This window comes from Astyanax mexicanus, chromosome 24, assembly GCF_023375975.1.
Source record: "Astyanax mexicanus isolate ESR-SI-001 chromosome 24, AstMex3_surface, whole genome shotgun sequence".
NCBI classification, from domain to species: domain Eukaryota; kingdom Metazoa; phylum Chordata; class Actinopteri; order Characiformes; family Acestrorhamphidae; genus Astyanax; species Astyanax mexicanus.
In genome coordinates, this window is record NC_064431.1 from 26,232,787 (window position 1) to 26,249,296 (window position 16,510).

Genomic DNA, 16,510 nt, shown 5'->3' on the forward strand with positions numbered 1-16,510 from the left:
TGCTGTTTTTTAATAAATAAACAATCATTGTCTCAGATGTCCACCACAGTACTGTTTGACCAGGATCAGTAAACAGTCTCGTGGTCGACAGAAGGAATACTAGGCCACACTGGCTTCACCTTTCACCTATCTCTAGAAAATGTGTGTAGAAAATGTTAAACTGTAGACAGACTGGGGTTGCCCAACTAAACTGGACTCTGTCCGTCCCGAGGGCCGTGTAATTAAAACAGGCTGATGTAAGCTACAGATTTGCATGTGCAACACTAGGGATTATTTTAGGGTTATTTGTGGGATGTTTTGTTGGTTGGACAGAGGAGGTTATAGGTGTTTATATGGTTTATAGATGGGTTATATGTGTGTTTGTTTAGTTTGGTTGTAGTGGTTCCACTGGTTTGAGCCTTATTATTATTCACCCTTCTGGTTTTAGTGTAAAGAGTGAATAAGGGTCTCAACCAGCTGCCGTTTTAAGACAGAACTGCTGGTTGTTGGAGGTTTTTACTGTCTCCCTATTCTGGTAAAATTGCTAAATGAAAATCCTTTCATTTTTCCAAACATCAACAGTGCACCTTATCTGCACCAATCTGGTGCTCCTTATGTATGATTTTTACCAGTCAGGTATTAAGGAGCAGTAAAGCCACTCCGCTGAAGTACAGTGTTATACGGGTGAGTTTTCAGTGATGTTTCTCCAGCTCTAAGGCTGGGTGCAGCAGCATTAGCATTAGCTGCTAACTACAAAGCTAGCTCTTTTGCCGTTCAGAGGTGAATATATAATACTGTAGTCTGTGGGTTTGCAGTGTTAAAACAAGCAACATGGGATGAACCAACAGCTGATAGCATCCTGGATTACTGGAACACTCAGGGTTCCTCAGTCTAGCGCTACCAGGCGGCATTTACTAGCGCTAACCTCGGCTGGCTAGCCCTGCTAACCAGGGCTGTGTAGCACTGCTAACCGGGGTAGTGTATATTTCATTTATGTTTAATTTTGTTTTTGTTGTCGCAAATAAAAAAATTAAAAAAGACTTACCTGATTCCAGAGATTTTTTTTTTTTTTTACATCTCATCAACACCTCTATCTGGTAACCTTTTGGCCACTCATCCTTAAACTATCACAAATACCCACTGTGTTGTCCACTGTCAGTGGGAATTTACATGTACATTTGCTTCACTGGGAATTAGGAGTTGACTCACATCTTTGATAAGGTTCGGAACTGTTGTAGAAAAGAAAATGAAAGATGGGTCCACACCTCATCCGGGGTACAACTCCCCTACGTGTTCGTTTGATAGAGAGTTGCAGACAGGTGGAGTGAAGTTGAAAGCAAACCAAGTATTTATTACTGAGCTCAGGAGAACCATACACACAGAAAGACAGTTTAACAGCCGTCCCAGCATTAAGTTCTGACCCCCCTCTGATCTGACTCCATGTTTATACCCCAAATGACGTGAAACCTGCTGATGAGGCGTTGCTAAAATCATCTCATGTTAGTATGCATAATTTCACGTGTTAGTAATCCATTTCACGTGTCTGCCCGGACCATCAGTGTTTGGCCTTGACTGTATCCAGTCGGACAGTGTGGCATTGTTTCAGGAATTGGACAGCGCCGTCCTCCCTATGTGCGCTCGTCCTCCTCCCGCTTTGGTAGGTGAAGGACTTTGCACGCACAGAGAGAGAAAGGCCGCACTGTTCGTCCCGAAGTCTCCTTTGTATCAATTCAGTTCGTACAGAGTGCACTAGCTGATGATTGATGGCCGTTAGTCAGAGACATGCAGTGAACGAAATGCTTCAAGCATGAGCTACGCAATATATAGATTTCATATGTTATATGTTAATGTGTTAGTAGCGTGTGGTTAGTACGCCATCCAATAGATCCTATGTGTTAGTAAATGCCTTATGTATCATGTAGGTTAATTTGTCATAATAAAGTCTGTGTTAGTCACATGCCTGATCAAACAATGTTTTACTATATATGTAAAGAATATATATTGTGATTATTGGTTAATCTTCTATATAAATGTGTATAAAATACACTGTGAGTCTTGGTTAATGCATATAAAATACAAGGTTTCACACAATGATTATGTAATTATAGATACTAAGTTAAGTAATCATAATTGAAAGATATTTGTCAATACACCCAAGGTATAATAAACAGTTACTCTTCAGAACTAATATTTCTTATATATAATTTAGCTTGTCCAGAAATGCATGTGTACAGCTAGCTGTCCATGAAGGGGCTCTCACAGAGTAATTTGTATTTAGTTGTATTTAATATGAACAACAAAAACGCTCATTTTTAACCAACCTTTAGAGCTCCACTAGGTAGGATTGAGATTTTGTGCTCGTGGGCTCCCCCTACAGTTCCATATACAGTATTTTACATAAGTACAGTAGACTGTTATGTACTACATAAATAGTGGAAAATCCACCTGCATGTAAGCTACTTTTTCCATCAGAAAGTAAAAAGCACTCGAAAATAATTACAACCATCATCAAATTGTGTCTTTTAGCATGTAATGTTTACTTTATTGTAATCACGACTGAAACAAGACATGTCTTCTGTGTCCATACCTGTCAATTTTTAGATTTAAAAATAAGGGATATTTTCCTCTGTCCGCTTAAAGTCGTCCCACCAGCCCAACGAAGGTTCAGTATCCCTTCCATTTTAAGACAGGTATTTTTAAGCAGCTATCAGACAAATCTCATCACAGTTTACATGATTAGCCTACCGTTACCTTTCTTTTAGAAAAATCGCTGTATATCCAGATCTGTTTTAACATCAGCTGCTCCAACTAGCTGCCTGAACTCACAGCGACGAGGGGCTTCCCCACACTGACCCCCCTTTGCAAGCTGATTGGCTGTTTCTCCTGAAAGGCGGGACTTTCTCTTTGATCCGGCTCCACGATTGCTTAGGAGACACAGAGCGGTCAGTGCCCTGTCTCTATATCTTTTTATTTTAATATAATACGGGAAATTTACGGGAAAATACTAAAACGGGAGGACGGTGGGAAAGAGGAGTAAAATCCGGTAGTTTCCCGGCCAAAACGGGAGACTTGACAGGTATGTCTGTGTCTACAACTAATAAAACAGCGTGTTTACAGAGTAGCACTGTTAGCCCTCACCACAAAACAAGCACAGCATGCAATAATATTGAAACAAAAACACAAGTATCAGTAAAATATTTTACAAGCCCCAGACTAAAATGTATATTTCAGTTTGGGGCAATTTACTGCAATCTAAGCTTTAAAACAGCCATATTTTACACTTAACATGATGTATTTACACATTTAACCCGATAGCTAATGCTAATCGCAAATGCTAATCGCTGCTAGCTTCCGCCTGCTAGCCTACAGCTTTAGCAGTTAAAACAAACACTTTAACTCAACTTATACCTCACATATTTACACTCTGGTTGTTTTAATAACCTTTTAACACTCTTACTAACATTTTAAGCTCCTTACAAAACAGAAATACACACCGATTTACTTGTAATCTGTCTTTATCTGGAGCTTCTCTGGTACAGCACAGACGAACAGCACAATAGATTCATTCGAACGAATGAACAAATTTTTCAACAAATCTTTTTAGTGAACGGATTCTAATGATTCAGTTAATCTAAAAGAGCTGCTGTGCCCATCACTATTAGTTAGCTTCTGTAAAGAATTAACCAACTCCAAATAATGGGTTTTTGTAGTCATTGTAGAACTGTTAGAACTACATACAGGTCGGAAAGCAGATCGCAGTTCAGGTAAGAGGCGCAGTTCTCGCGAGCGTTGGTCGCGGCCGCCTTGGAAAACTGACAGAGTCTGGTTTGAGCTCAGAGCAGCCCGGCACAGACACGAGAGCACCGCTATTCCTCCTATTACACCTCAATGCAGCGCTGCAGTGAGTTTCATGCTTTAATTTCACTTCTTTAAAAAGTTCAATAATCAAGGAAATCCTACCTAGTGTGCCTTTAATTCAGTAAATTCAGGAAAAAAAGTGTGGAAGTGTGATTTTTTCTTTATTTTGCAGATATTATTTGTTAAAAAAAACAGATATAAAAAATGCCCAAAAATCTTTACACTTACCAAAACTGATGCTTGTTGCATTAGTTAATAAATTAAACAGTATTAGCAGTACATACAATGTAAAAAATGACACAAAATGTGAATTACAAAATGTGCCCTCTACAGAAAATAGAACATCATGTGATCAGGGTTGCCCAAACATAGTTTTTGCTTTGGTCAATTTTTTGCAGACTCATCTAACACAGCTTTGAAATGTCATGCCAGCAGGACATTTTAAAGTTGTGTCAAAAATTAAACTTGTTGCTCCAGATGCCTAACAGGGTCTTTATTAAGCATCCGGTCAACCCGACCTGTCATTCTCACAAAGCTGCTGAGGTGGACCAACATGGAGAGCTTGTTGAGGCAACTGGTAGGCAAATGTTACGCTGTATTTATATAGTTTGTTGACATTATGCCTTAAGTGTAAAAAAAAAAAGTATTTGAAAGAATTCAACATAATGATGCTCTAAAAGCTCATTTTTTGTTTTTAATTTAAACTTGATCCATCATTCTCTGAAGTCAATTCAAACACTGCTGTGATGCTTCAGAATAAGATGTTGTCTCTTTATGTTGTTCAGACTTTTAGTGAGGAGAAAATATTCGGATCATATATTAGATAAATACTGTAGGCCTCAGTAGATCACAGTTGACTGTAATTCACATTGAGAAAGGCAACAAGGCTTTTTGTAAACAAACAAATGCTGAGGCAAAGTTAGCTCAGCTAATGTTACTATCCTAGTCCTGTACAGCTTACTTACTCTTAGCTGGAAACAGACAGTTTCTGTAGGACAGTTTGGCCTTACGGGAGCGAATGATGGAGGGAAGAGAAAATTTATTTTAAAAAATTATATATATATATATTTTTTTTTTCCAGGATCAAAAATTCAAAAACACTGAACTTAGAAACATCTTGTAAATGACACAAAGGCTGTAATGTTTCTACGCATCATAGTTTTTAGTTATTCATAAAACATTAATCATAATGGAGCTACTGTTACATTAGTATCAAGTTTAAACTGGCTTTAACTAGACTGAACTGATTCTTTACTGTCACTTTGCCAATGTTCAGCTGCCCTTTCTCTTTTGGTTCTGCTGGATTTTTATTTAAGGAAAACACATATCAGTGTTTATTATCACTTAATGTATTTTCTGTTGTTTCAGGTTCGGGGGAAGGCTCTGCTTCTCATAATAGTTCTTGGACTGGGAGGATCTTTTCCAATGGGATGCAACATCACGCTGATTAGCTCACCAGCTCCAGTAAGTTTAGAACTTTTTAAAGTTGTCTCCTATGAGACATTAACATGTTGGAAGGCTGAGTAGATGTTTTTATTCTGGCATGTTATATACTGTGTATATACCCATATACTGTGTGTATACTGATCTTAATAATTATATAAAACTTAACCTTAAGCTCATCAGAAACTCACGCTGTCTGTCCACAGTACATTCAGCGTTTTATAAACAGCAGCTGGACTCACCGGTATGGAGAAGCTCCAGTAGAGAATACTGTCACGTTTATCTGGTCGGCTGTGACGTCCGTCTTTGCTTTGGGTGCACTGTTTGGGTCCATAAGTGTCCGGAGCGTCACCAACAAACTGGGCAGGTGAGAGATCTTTGCACCAACTGGGAGACTGGAAGTTTAGGCAGTAAATGCTTGATTAGGGACTAATCTGGCAACCAGACAGGCCAAGGAAGTGTTGCAATCTGGGGGAGACATTTCTGGGAAAATCCTTGCTGTGTGTATGTGAGCAGTATCCTGATGAAAAGTGCCTAGTGAAAGCACTGCACGAGAGGCAACCCAAAGTAGCCTATAAGAGCCTTTATATAAGACAGTGGGGGGAACACTTTTTTATGCCTTTAAAAGCCAGAGTCTAATCAGATTACACCTGTAATTATATACATATTTGCCAGAGACAAATCTGTCTTTTTAAAGTTGCTAACTTGCAAGTTGATACTGTATATTTAATAAAGAGAAAAAGTACTAGAACTATTATTGCTATTTAATAAAATAGTAAACTACAATTTTATTTTCTGTTGTTTTTCTCACAGAAAGAGAGCCATGATCTGCAACAACGCTATCAATGTCGTAGCTTTATGCATCATGATCGCCTCTAAACCTGCAAACTCGTTTGAGATGATCCTGCTCGCTCGCTTCTTGTTTGGACTCACCTCAGGTAACTCTCTCTTTCTATACCACTAAACTATATCTTTAGAATTTCATATAGAAATACAAACGTTCAAACTGTTTTTTTATCATTATCATTAAGGGTTAGGTTTCAGCATCCATGTCCTGTATCTGGGAGACTGCTCACCCAAGAAAATCAGAGGGACGGTCACTCTTTCTACGGCTATTTTCTTATCTAGTGGAAAGCTGACGGGGCAAGTCATGGGGATAAGGTAAGGCCTGACTTTTATCATGGAAAGTATGGAATGCAGTGGTGTCTATGTAGGGGAAATTTAATAATCTGTCAGAGTTTAATTACAGATCTATATAAAGGACTTTACCAAAACCAATGGGTTGACCAACAACCCGCCTTTAAAGCAACAGTATGTAACTTCTCGAGGATTTAGACATACATTTTTTTATCATGTGACATCATGACCAACATTCAATCCGAAATTAACGTTTATTGACGTTGGTGGTCAGCCAGCAGACCCTACAAGCTCACGAGACATACTGCATACAGCCCTTAAAAATAATTTGTTTAAGATATATTCATACAATCACACTAGTTCCACCTTAAAACTAAAGCTGCCATGATATTCACGCAACCACACTAATTCCACCTTAAACGCTGCCACTATATTACTGCATTCAAACTAGTTCCATCTTAAAAGCTGCCACTATATTCACGGATTCAAACTAGTTTGACCTTAAAACTAAAGCTGCCACAATATTCTCGCTATCAGTAACAGTTCCACCTTAAAAGCTGCTGCTATATTCACACAATCACGCAAATTCCACCTTAAAAGCTGCCACTTTATTCACGCATTCAAACTAGTTTTACCTTAAAACTAAAGCTGCCACAATATTCACGCAATCAGTACAGTTCCATCTTAAAGGCTGCCACTGAAATCATGCAATCACACAATTTCCACCTTAAAAGCTGGCGCTGTATTTAAACCAGAGACTGTAAAAAAAGATGGATGCCGCGTCGCCGTTCCTATTCATTCAATGAAAATAAGGCCAAAATCTTCCGCCATGTTGTTGATCCTGACACCCGATTCTGCGCAGTAGAGACCGTGGAGAGACAGCCTACTCATTTAAATAAACCTGAGGGCTGCCTCGAGGTCACAGGCTGCAGAGCGGGGCGGTCTGTTATTGGTCCCGCCCATAACCAGCCCTTTTACAATAACCACACCTTTTTTGAATAGAGCTGAATAACGTTTTAAAAAATTAATTCTGTGGGGATATAAAAATTTGACAATATAAGCTGAGGTTACACTAGCTGCTGCATTTAAATTAAGGAGGTAGAATTACAGTATATTAGAAAAAAACGTGATTGAAAGTTGTCAGTTTTGCCATTGAAACCTATGGGAATGGGTGGAGTTACACAGCTTTCTGAAACCGAACAGCAGGGGGCGCCCGACCTGTGGTGGCTTCACTTTTGAGAGACGATGCTCTGTCCAGCTATACACAGTCTATGGTTTAAACAATCACGCTAGTTCCACGTTCAAAGCTGCCACTATATTTATGTAACCACACTAATTCAACCTTAAAACTAAAGCTGCCACTATATTTATTCAATAACACTAGTTCCACCTTAAAAGCTGTAGTTATTGTTCACAATCACACTAGTTCCAGTTCCAATTTAAAAGCTGGCAAATTATTCACACAATCAGACTAGTTCCACCTTAAAAGCTGCCACAATATTTATGCAATCACACCGTTAGTCACGTAATCAGTATAGTACCACTTTAAATCATACTGCTGTATTCACACATTCAACACTACTGGTTTATTTGACGATTTCATTCCACCTTAAACAATGAAGCAGTTAAAGGTGCCTGGACTAAACTGCAATACTTAAGTTAACACTTAACAATTAAAGGTGGCAAAAAGCCGAAAGCTGGATAATAAAAGGCTACAATGGCTTCTTTCTATTTTATTCCACCTTAAGTGCTGCAGAGACAGCTGGCTTCTTTCTATTTTATTCCACTTTAAGTGCTGCAGAGACAGTACGCGGACGTTATTGGTAAAGATTATACTCCTCCTATATAATTTTATATCGTTACTCATGCAGCCTGTCTGCTCCCACAGTGAGATCCTGGGCCGGGAGGACTGGTGGAATATCCTTCTTAGTGTTCCAGCGTTTTTCTCCATAATCCAGATGGTAACTCTGCCTTTCTTCCCTGAGGCACCGAGATACTTACTGATAGAGAAGGGCAACACTGAAGAGTGTAAAAAAGGTGTGTATTTATAAAAAAAATGTATGCAGTTCTGTGCAGATGCAACACAACAACGCAACCTACAAATGTAATTTTGTGTCCTACTAGACTTATAATACTAATGCAACATTTACAGTACAGTGTTTATTCAGCTCTGTGAACATTGCTGTGAACTTTGTGTGTGTGTGTGTGTGTGTGTGTGTATTGCAGCCCTGCAGTGTCTGTGGGGTCCGGGTGATTATAAGCTGGAGATTGAGGAGATGCTGGTGGAGAAGGACGCGATGAAGGGGGAGCGCAGTAAGACTCTGTTGGAGCTACTGAGGGATCAGCATGTTCGCTGGCAACTTCTCACTGTGTTCTTTATCAACGTAGCCATCCAGTTCTGCGGCATCTCCGCTGTGAGTTAACTCTTCCCATAAACTCTAGTATAGTATAAGTCGAAAGCATCATAATCTGACCTCATGTGGACCTATTAGGCTTTCTAATTCTAATTCTCTTCTGCTCTGTTTGCACAGTTCAGCGTCTTTGCGTTCAGCATCTTCGAGGAGGCGGGGATTCCTGTGGATAAGATCCGTTATGTCACGATGGGGATTGGGACATGTGAGGTTCTCACCAACATCACATGCGTGAGTTCAAATCTGCACAATTTTGTTCTTTGTCTAAATACCTATCTGGACGGGATTAGTTTCTCAGGGAGACATCTGTGAGAAAAAAAATCACATTTCTTCTCAGTGATAAAACTCCTGCATTCGGACTGCAATTGAAAAAACAGGAGGACCAGTGAGTTTTTAGGCTTTCTCGGTCATGACATCGCGTTCAGTAGCTCCTCCATTTCCACTCGCTGTTGCCTTTCCATTGATCTCCATAGAAACGCATGTCCAAAGTGTAATTACGGTGTGCGGCAGTGGACAAATAGCTATTTTATTAAACGCAAAGTGACAAAACTCTTAAACTCAGAGATATGTGTCCGGACGGGAGTAAAATTACTGGAGGACCACAGAGTTTAGCGAAAAATAGTTGGTAGTCCAGCCTGTAATTTTCAGAGGAAGAAAAACACATAAAAGGTCATTCCGGACGGGAATGAAATCACAAAGGACCCCCCATAAAAGAGACAATTACCCCAGGACCCCCTGAGAAACGAATCCCATCCAGATAGGTCTTAAGATCTAGTAAGTCAGGAAAAAAGTATGATGCTGTATGATGTTTGCTTTTCTATAAAGCAACATAACAAAGTATTGGAACACATAAAGCAATGACCTAATGGATTGTTTTGTCAAAATTTTAATATGGGAGCTGTTATTAATACTGTATCAAATTTCTAAGTTCAGTGGACCAATAAAAATGTTAAAAAATGACCTAAAATAAAATCTTTTTACTTTAATTTCCATTGAAAGTAGACTGTAAAGTTGTTATTTTGAGATGAAAAAAAACAATCTGCAGCAAACTCAGTTGCCAACTTGGTTAAATCATTTGTAGAATTTGCTGTGATGTAATTTACATTTGCATTCTGTATGTGTTTTTACAGGGTATGCTGATTGACCGTGTGGGCAGGAAAGTGCTGATCTGGGGAGGTTTTGGGTGTATGGCCATCTTTTTGGCACTGATCACCCTCACTCTGGAGATAAAGGTGACTCTCTTTTATCCAGTGTCCTGATTTATCTACTAGATTGGTAGTCATGGATTAGTTAGCCACTATTACAAACACAGAGCATACACAGTGCTAACAGTTACTCCAACAAAAGTTGAATGAACTATTTTTATTTTGTTCATATTGCCAAAGATATGTATCAACCCACAGATCCAAATTTTTAAAATCAGCTTCCAATCACTTTCATGGCCACAGGTGTATAAAAGCAGCATCTAGGCATGCCAAGTGCCAGCAGTCTAAAGCGCTGCCACTATGATCGGGAGATCATTTGAATCCCGGTCATGCAGTTTGCTATCAGCTGCCAGAGCACTGAGAGAGCACAACTGGCCTTGCATTTTCTGGGTGGGTAGATGGCGCTCTTTCCTCTCATCACTCCTAGGGTGATGTCAATCAACACAAGGCATCTGTTAAAATTAGGTTGAAGGTTAAAATTGCTTTATATTTGTAAGAAAGTGTTAAAGAATATACTGTATTGTTACACAGTGTTTTTGAAAAATAGTTTAAAAAAAGTTATGGAATAAATATGTGATATATGACTTAAAAGTGCTCTCACTCTCTTTACCAGGACTACGCTGTCTGGATTCCGTACAGCACTATCGCACTCATATTCCTCTTTACGATATTTTATGGAGGAGGCCCAGGTAATTATTGCAAGCATTTACCATTACATAGACTGCATGATAAAGAATTAAGATTATAATATAAAACAGTTGATCTATTTTATTAATTAATTCATTAATTCTCTCTTTGATCAACAGCTGGAGTGGTGTCATCCATCTACCACGAGATATTTATCCAGTCATATCGATCTGCTGCGTTTATCTTCATCGGTATTCTGATGTGGGGGGGCTTCGCTGTGCTGGGATTCATGTTCCCTTTCCTTCTAGTAAGTTCTCTGTTACCTGATCTCATCTACAGCTGATAGTAAAATTCAGAACCATTGTTCAGTATAATTGTCATCAGTAGTTGTTCTGTGTGAGGGCCGCTGAAAGAGCTAATATTAGAAAATATATCAAAAATTGTAAAATTTGTGCAAAAATTTGTCCACAGTATTTACAAAAGTAGCCAATCCCAGACATGCCACCTCCCCCAGCCTAAAATAGAAAGACATTAGTTTAGTAATGAGTTCAAAATTGAGGAAAATGTTTTAAATGCGTTAAGGAGTGGCAGAAAATGCCCATGTTAAAAAGGATACTTTGAAGCTCGTAACTGCATAATTTGTTTGGCTGTTTGAGGGAGGAACAGCATGACCAAAACACAGGAAATTTAGTTAAAGTTCAGAGAGCCATTGCATTTTATTAGGATTATAAGGTGCACTATCATTTAATATCTATTTTCTGGACTATTTTCATACATAAAGCGCAACGGATTATAAGGCGCATTATGCAACACTAGTAAGGGACAGGGGTGTTGCCATGTTTTTCTAATTTCTAATTCAGCAGGTCTCGCCTTTGAGTGGTGGTGGTGGGGGGTAACTAAGCTAGGTAAAGCTTAGCTAAATAAACAAAACTGTAATTTTAAAACAAGCCCTGGATGTTAATCTACACAGATTTCTCTCCTGAAACCTGTTTATTTGGGTGAGTAAAGCGCATCTGTTTATTTACAGTAAGCCAGGGTGATATTGGCTATCAGTTCATCCCACATAGCTTGTTTTAACAAGATAAACATGCAGACTACAGTCCGATATACTAACCGCTTTCTCCAGCCTCGGTGCTGACGATTTCTGGGAAAATTAAAGAGTTTTAGTGCGTATAGTGCGGAAAACACAGTAATTATAACTTTCAGAAATCTCTAATGCATTACCAAATAGGTTGCAAAAATTGCTTAAAAATTTGGACCGTCCTTGGGTCCTACAGTAACAGTTGGAAACCATACAGTCATACAGTGTTTGAGTTTGAGTTGTTTTGGCCCAGAACTCACGTCCCCATCATCAAAAATCGTTGTTTTTTTTTTGTTGTTTCACAGTTAGTCCTGCTCTTACTTATGTAACTGACCACATGACTAAAGACAGACAAACAAAACTCTTGTTATCAAGTCCAAAGTCCATAATTATAGCATTTGCAATGATGTTTTCTAAGATTGAGGAGTTTATTCATTCAGTGTCTTCTGAATACATTTATCTGCCTCAGACGTAGTTAGTAACTCATCCCATATACTCAGTGACATGGGATTAAAATGGATTATCTACTGACTTGCCCAATGTTGTGTCTGAACAGAAACTTATATGATGTTTCTCTTGTGTTTCTCAGGCTGCTCTAAAGTCCTTCAGCTTCCTGTTCTTCTCTTCTGTGTGTGTGGCCATATCTCTCTACATTTACTTCATCCTACCGGAGACGAAGGGCAAAACTCCACTGGAAATCTCTGAAGATTTCAGGAACATCAGACTCTGTGGATCTTCAGCTGATAACAAATGCTTGGAGACCAGACTATGAAAAAAATCTAAAAATCCAACAATCTGATGATGAAATATAGGCCTGTGAATAATTATAATATGGTAATATTATAATATAGTGAGAGTGGGAAGAGGACCATGTCTAAACCTTTTCCAGTCGTAACTCCTTATAGATATCCTTATGTACATTATTTCCCTGGTGCCTTCCAGAAACCTTATCCCTACCCTTCCATTTTGCACCTGCACACCTATGGGTAGGGTGTCCCAATTCTTGTTTGGCTCAAGGGTTAGGAGGACGTTTTTGGGCTACATGACCCTTCAATCTAAGATTTTTCAGAGGCACACTTAAAACAGGGGGAAGAGTGGTCCAGAATTGGCCCTGCTCCCTCTGGGTGGGTAGATGGCCCTCTCTCCCCTCATCACTCCTAGGGTGATGTCTGCAGCACAGAGCGTCTGTGAGCTGATGTATCGAGTCGCTGCACTTTCCTCCGAGCGAGCTGTGATGCTACTCGGCAATGCTGCATCAGCAGCAGCTCAAAAAGAAGCGGTGGCTGACTTCACATGTATCGGAGGAAGCACGTGTTAGTCTTCGCCCCCCTGGTGTGTTGGGGCATCGCTAGTGATAGGAGTCCTAATGGCAGTGTAAATTGGGGAGAAAATGGGAAAAATTAGAAATAAAATTATAAAAAAAAGAGAGAAAAACAGAGGGCTGTGAGAATTACTGGCAAGATGGCGAAACAAAATTTTCCTTATTAAAAATACAATAACCCCTATACAACCATAGTTTAACCCCTTAAAATGCCTTGTCCCATATACAGGCTACAGGTGTAGGTGATACAAAACCCTTTTTCTGCAGAAAAATAACTTATTAACGTTCTGAAAATACAGTATTTTCTTTATATTTAACATTTTATTTAATCATCTTAGTAACTTAGTAACTATTTTTCTTTCTCTAACAAAAATGGCACACGATTCAGCTCATCACATTTTACTAAGCACTTTGTGAGTGAGATTTGGTTCCTTTTTTTTTAATCCTAATGCAGAAACTACTGTGAGTTATTTAGTAACATGGTTATATGTTGTTAAATATGTTAGATATAACAGCATTAGAGTTAGGATAGTGAAATGTGGGCTCAATAAATTGTGTTGTATTGCTATGTTTGAGTATTTAACAGTATATTAGTCTCAGTGTGAATGTAATTGTGGTCATTGTGAGGAGTTGAATATAAGTATTGTCATAGAAAAGAAAGATCTCTATATATAATGTACAGTCGAATGAAAAATGTATTGCTTGCTTATTTTCTGTTTGTATTTATTTGTGTTATTATTTATTAAATTATTTTGAACAAATAAAAAAACATTTACAGCCCAACTAGCCTGGACTATAAGTCTACAGATTTCTTTTGTTTTTGCTTTTACTTACATTTTTCAGATCACCAAACACATTTTGAAATCAGATAAATATAACCTAAAGTAAATATAAGTTGTACCTTTTAAAGATTTCATTAATTAAAAGAAAAAATCTATTGAAACCAATCTAGTCCTTTGTGAAAAAGTATTTGCCCCTTAACCTAATAACTTGATTGTGACACCCTTGGCGGCAGCAACTGCAATCACTGAAAACGGGCAACTTCCTCTGTGGAGGAATTTTGGTCCACTCTTCTTTAACTCAGACATTGAAGGGGTTTGGAGCCTGTTTAAGATCATGCAACAAGATCCCAATTAGACTTGGACAAGGTCACTCCAAATTCTTCTTAATTTTTTTTTTTTTTTTTTTGTCATTCTTATGTGGACTTGTTTGTGTGCTTTGGATCAGTATCCTGCTGCAGAACCCAAGTATGCCAAAGCTTATCAAACTTAAAGTTTTTTTCTGGTAAAGACCAGAAATCATGGTTCCATCAATTACAGCAAGTTGTCCAGGTCTGGAGGCACCATGTTCTACATTCAGTATAATGTCCTTTTTCTGAGATGCTGTGAGAATTGGCTTACTACTGATAATTGACTCACAATTGCTAAATGATTCAAAACTTAAAACCGATTCACTACTGAGAATCAACTTACAACTGATAACTGACTCACAACTGATAATTAATTTGCAACTGAAAATTGACTAACAACTCCCAATTCTGAGAATCAACACATAACTGAGAATTGACTCAAAATAGAGAGTTCACTCACTGTCAGTCCTGACTCTGAACTACTCAAAGACTCCACTTTCCAAAATGCACTTAATAATAGAGTTCTAAGTGGCTCCAGTGACCCTGAGTGGTCAAGCAGAGTAAGACACTGTCAATATTTATTTATTTATGTATATAAATAAATACTGTTTATTTAATTACCGTACATTACTTAAGACTGTATATCTGTTTTTATTCTGTAAAAAAATGTATATGTTTCAGTGCATCACATATTACTCAAGTGCTTCATGAGTAAAATGAGATTTGTTTATTCAAGGTTTATAATTTAGTTGAGTTTTTAATCGTACTACAGAAACTTTTGAAAATCTTGTGGAGTCCCCATAGTTCTATTTTAAGGTATATTTAACTGTTATGTATGGATATATTGTATTGTATTGCTTTGTTTAAGTGAATTTTCTTTTTACAATTGAACTGTTGCTTTAAGCTTGGTAATATACAGTCTAAAACAGCATTTTGCAGTAATTCCAGCCGGCCAGAAGGTGGAGCTGTTCCCATTTAGACTGAACAGGTTCAAGGCGAGAGTCGAGTTGCCCCCTGGTTTCATGGTGAGTTCAAAGTGTGGGCCATCTGTGAGCTTTAATCCAAGAAAAACCTCTCTCTCTCTGTCTAAGTGTTATGCTTATAATTACTGGGTTTGTTATTATTATTATTTCAAAGGATTAATGCTATTTCTTTATATTTGTTTGCAATATTACTAACATAATAAATAATTATCTTACAGTCAATAAATTGAAATACGTGATTAAACGTTTTTGATTTGAGCTCTTTCTCTTTGTACACAGGTATTATTACTCGTGAGGAGGCGGAGGATTTGCTGAAGTCAGGCAGCGCTGGAAGCTTCCTGGTCCGTGTTAGCGAGAGGATCTTTGGATATGTTCTTTCTTACAGAACATAGTCTATGACTCCTGCAAGTTTGGGCAAATTTCACTGTATTGTTTATTTTATATTAATTGTTTTTTTTTTTTATTCATGTTTAAAATTAAATTTCTCATGATTTTCCCATAATGCCAAAACAGGTCGATGACCATTTGAAAGAGTACAACATAGGCTATCACCTCTGCAAGTTTGGGCAAATTTTACTGTATTGATTATTTTATAATAATTTAATTTATTTTTTATTTATGCTTAAAAAAAAAATTTTTCATGATTTTCCCATAATGCCAAAACAGATCCATGACCGTTTGAAAGAGTCTGTCCTAGGCTATGACAAGTTGTACTGTTTTGTTTATTTTATCTTATCTTCATTTTGTTATATTCTATTTTTATTGTATTATTTTATTTTGTTGTCTTACTTTATTTATATATCTATTTTAACAATAGCTCTTGGGTGTAAACTGAATCGTGAGATCACAATTTCGTTCCACCTCATGAACCACATGTGATACGAATGACAGTAAAATCTCCTTGAATCCTTGAAAACAGGTCCAGTACCATTTGAAAGAGTCTGTCCTAGGCTATCACCTCTGCAGGTTAAGATTTCACTGTTTTGTTTATTTTTAATACTTGCTAGTATCAGATGTAAATTCATTCTCCAATAAGCCATCACAGGGCCACTGTGAGGCAGTCCTATCAGTTCCTCAGGCTATCAGCACTGCGTATTTCTGCAGGTTTCACTATAGATAGCCCCTTGCACTTGAGGTATTGGATTTAAGGTGATGGTTTTAAACTCACACCCCCTGTTTCTAGCACAGGTGTCTTTAACAGGTGATTTCTAGACTAGACTGTTTAGAAATATGCTGAGCAGTTTAATGGTGGAACAGTTAAGTGGACCTTTTTGTTTTATTTGTTTTGGCATTATTGGAAAATCATGAGAATTTTCATTTAAAGCATGGATTAAAA

At 38.0% G+C, this 16,510-nt stretch overlaps 1 protein-coding gene across 6 annotated transcripts in view; it reads left to right on the forward strand.

Moving 5' to 3' along the window:
* The first annotated feature begins 4,299 nt into the window (after positions 1 to 4,299).
* The window catches only part of LOC103029679 (solute carrier family 2, facilitated glucose transporter member 9-like), a 1,095,244-nt gene continuing 1,083,033 nt past the window's right edge, over positions 4,300 to 16,510 (forward strand). For 5 of the 6 annotated variants that reach the window (XR_007429264.1, XR_007429263.1, XR_007429266.1 and 2 more), the window contains exons 1-12: positions 4,300 to 4,414; positions 5,206 to 5,301; positions 5,487 to 5,647; positions 6,094 to 6,218; positions 6,312 to 6,441; positions 8,306 to 8,454; positions 8,644 to 8,831; positions 8,949 to 9,059; positions 9,959 to 10,060; positions 10,647 to 10,722; positions 10,840 to 10,967; positions 12,331 to 12,945. Coding sequence is in view for 1 of the 6 variants with exons in the window: in XM_049471443.1 (XP_049327400.1) it covers positions 4,391 to 4,414; positions 5,206 to 5,301; positions 5,487 to 5,647; positions 6,094 to 6,218; positions 6,312 to 6,441; positions 8,306 to 8,454; positions 8,644 to 8,831; positions 8,949 to 9,059; positions 9,959 to 10,060; positions 10,647 to 10,722; positions 10,840 to 10,967; positions 12,331 to 12,513 (1,473 nt within the window). In the remaining 5 variants the exon portion in view is untranslated. Of the gene's footprint in view, positions 4,415 to 5,205; positions 5,302 to 5,486; positions 5,648 to 6,093; positions 6,219 to 6,311; positions 6,442 to 8,305; positions 8,455 to 8,643; positions 8,832 to 8,948; positions 9,060 to 9,958; positions 10,061 to 10,646; positions 10,723 to 10,839; positions 10,968 to 12,330; positions 13,856 to 16,510 lie in introns of those variants that run through there. The other variant, XM_049471443.1, reaches the window with a different exon arrangement.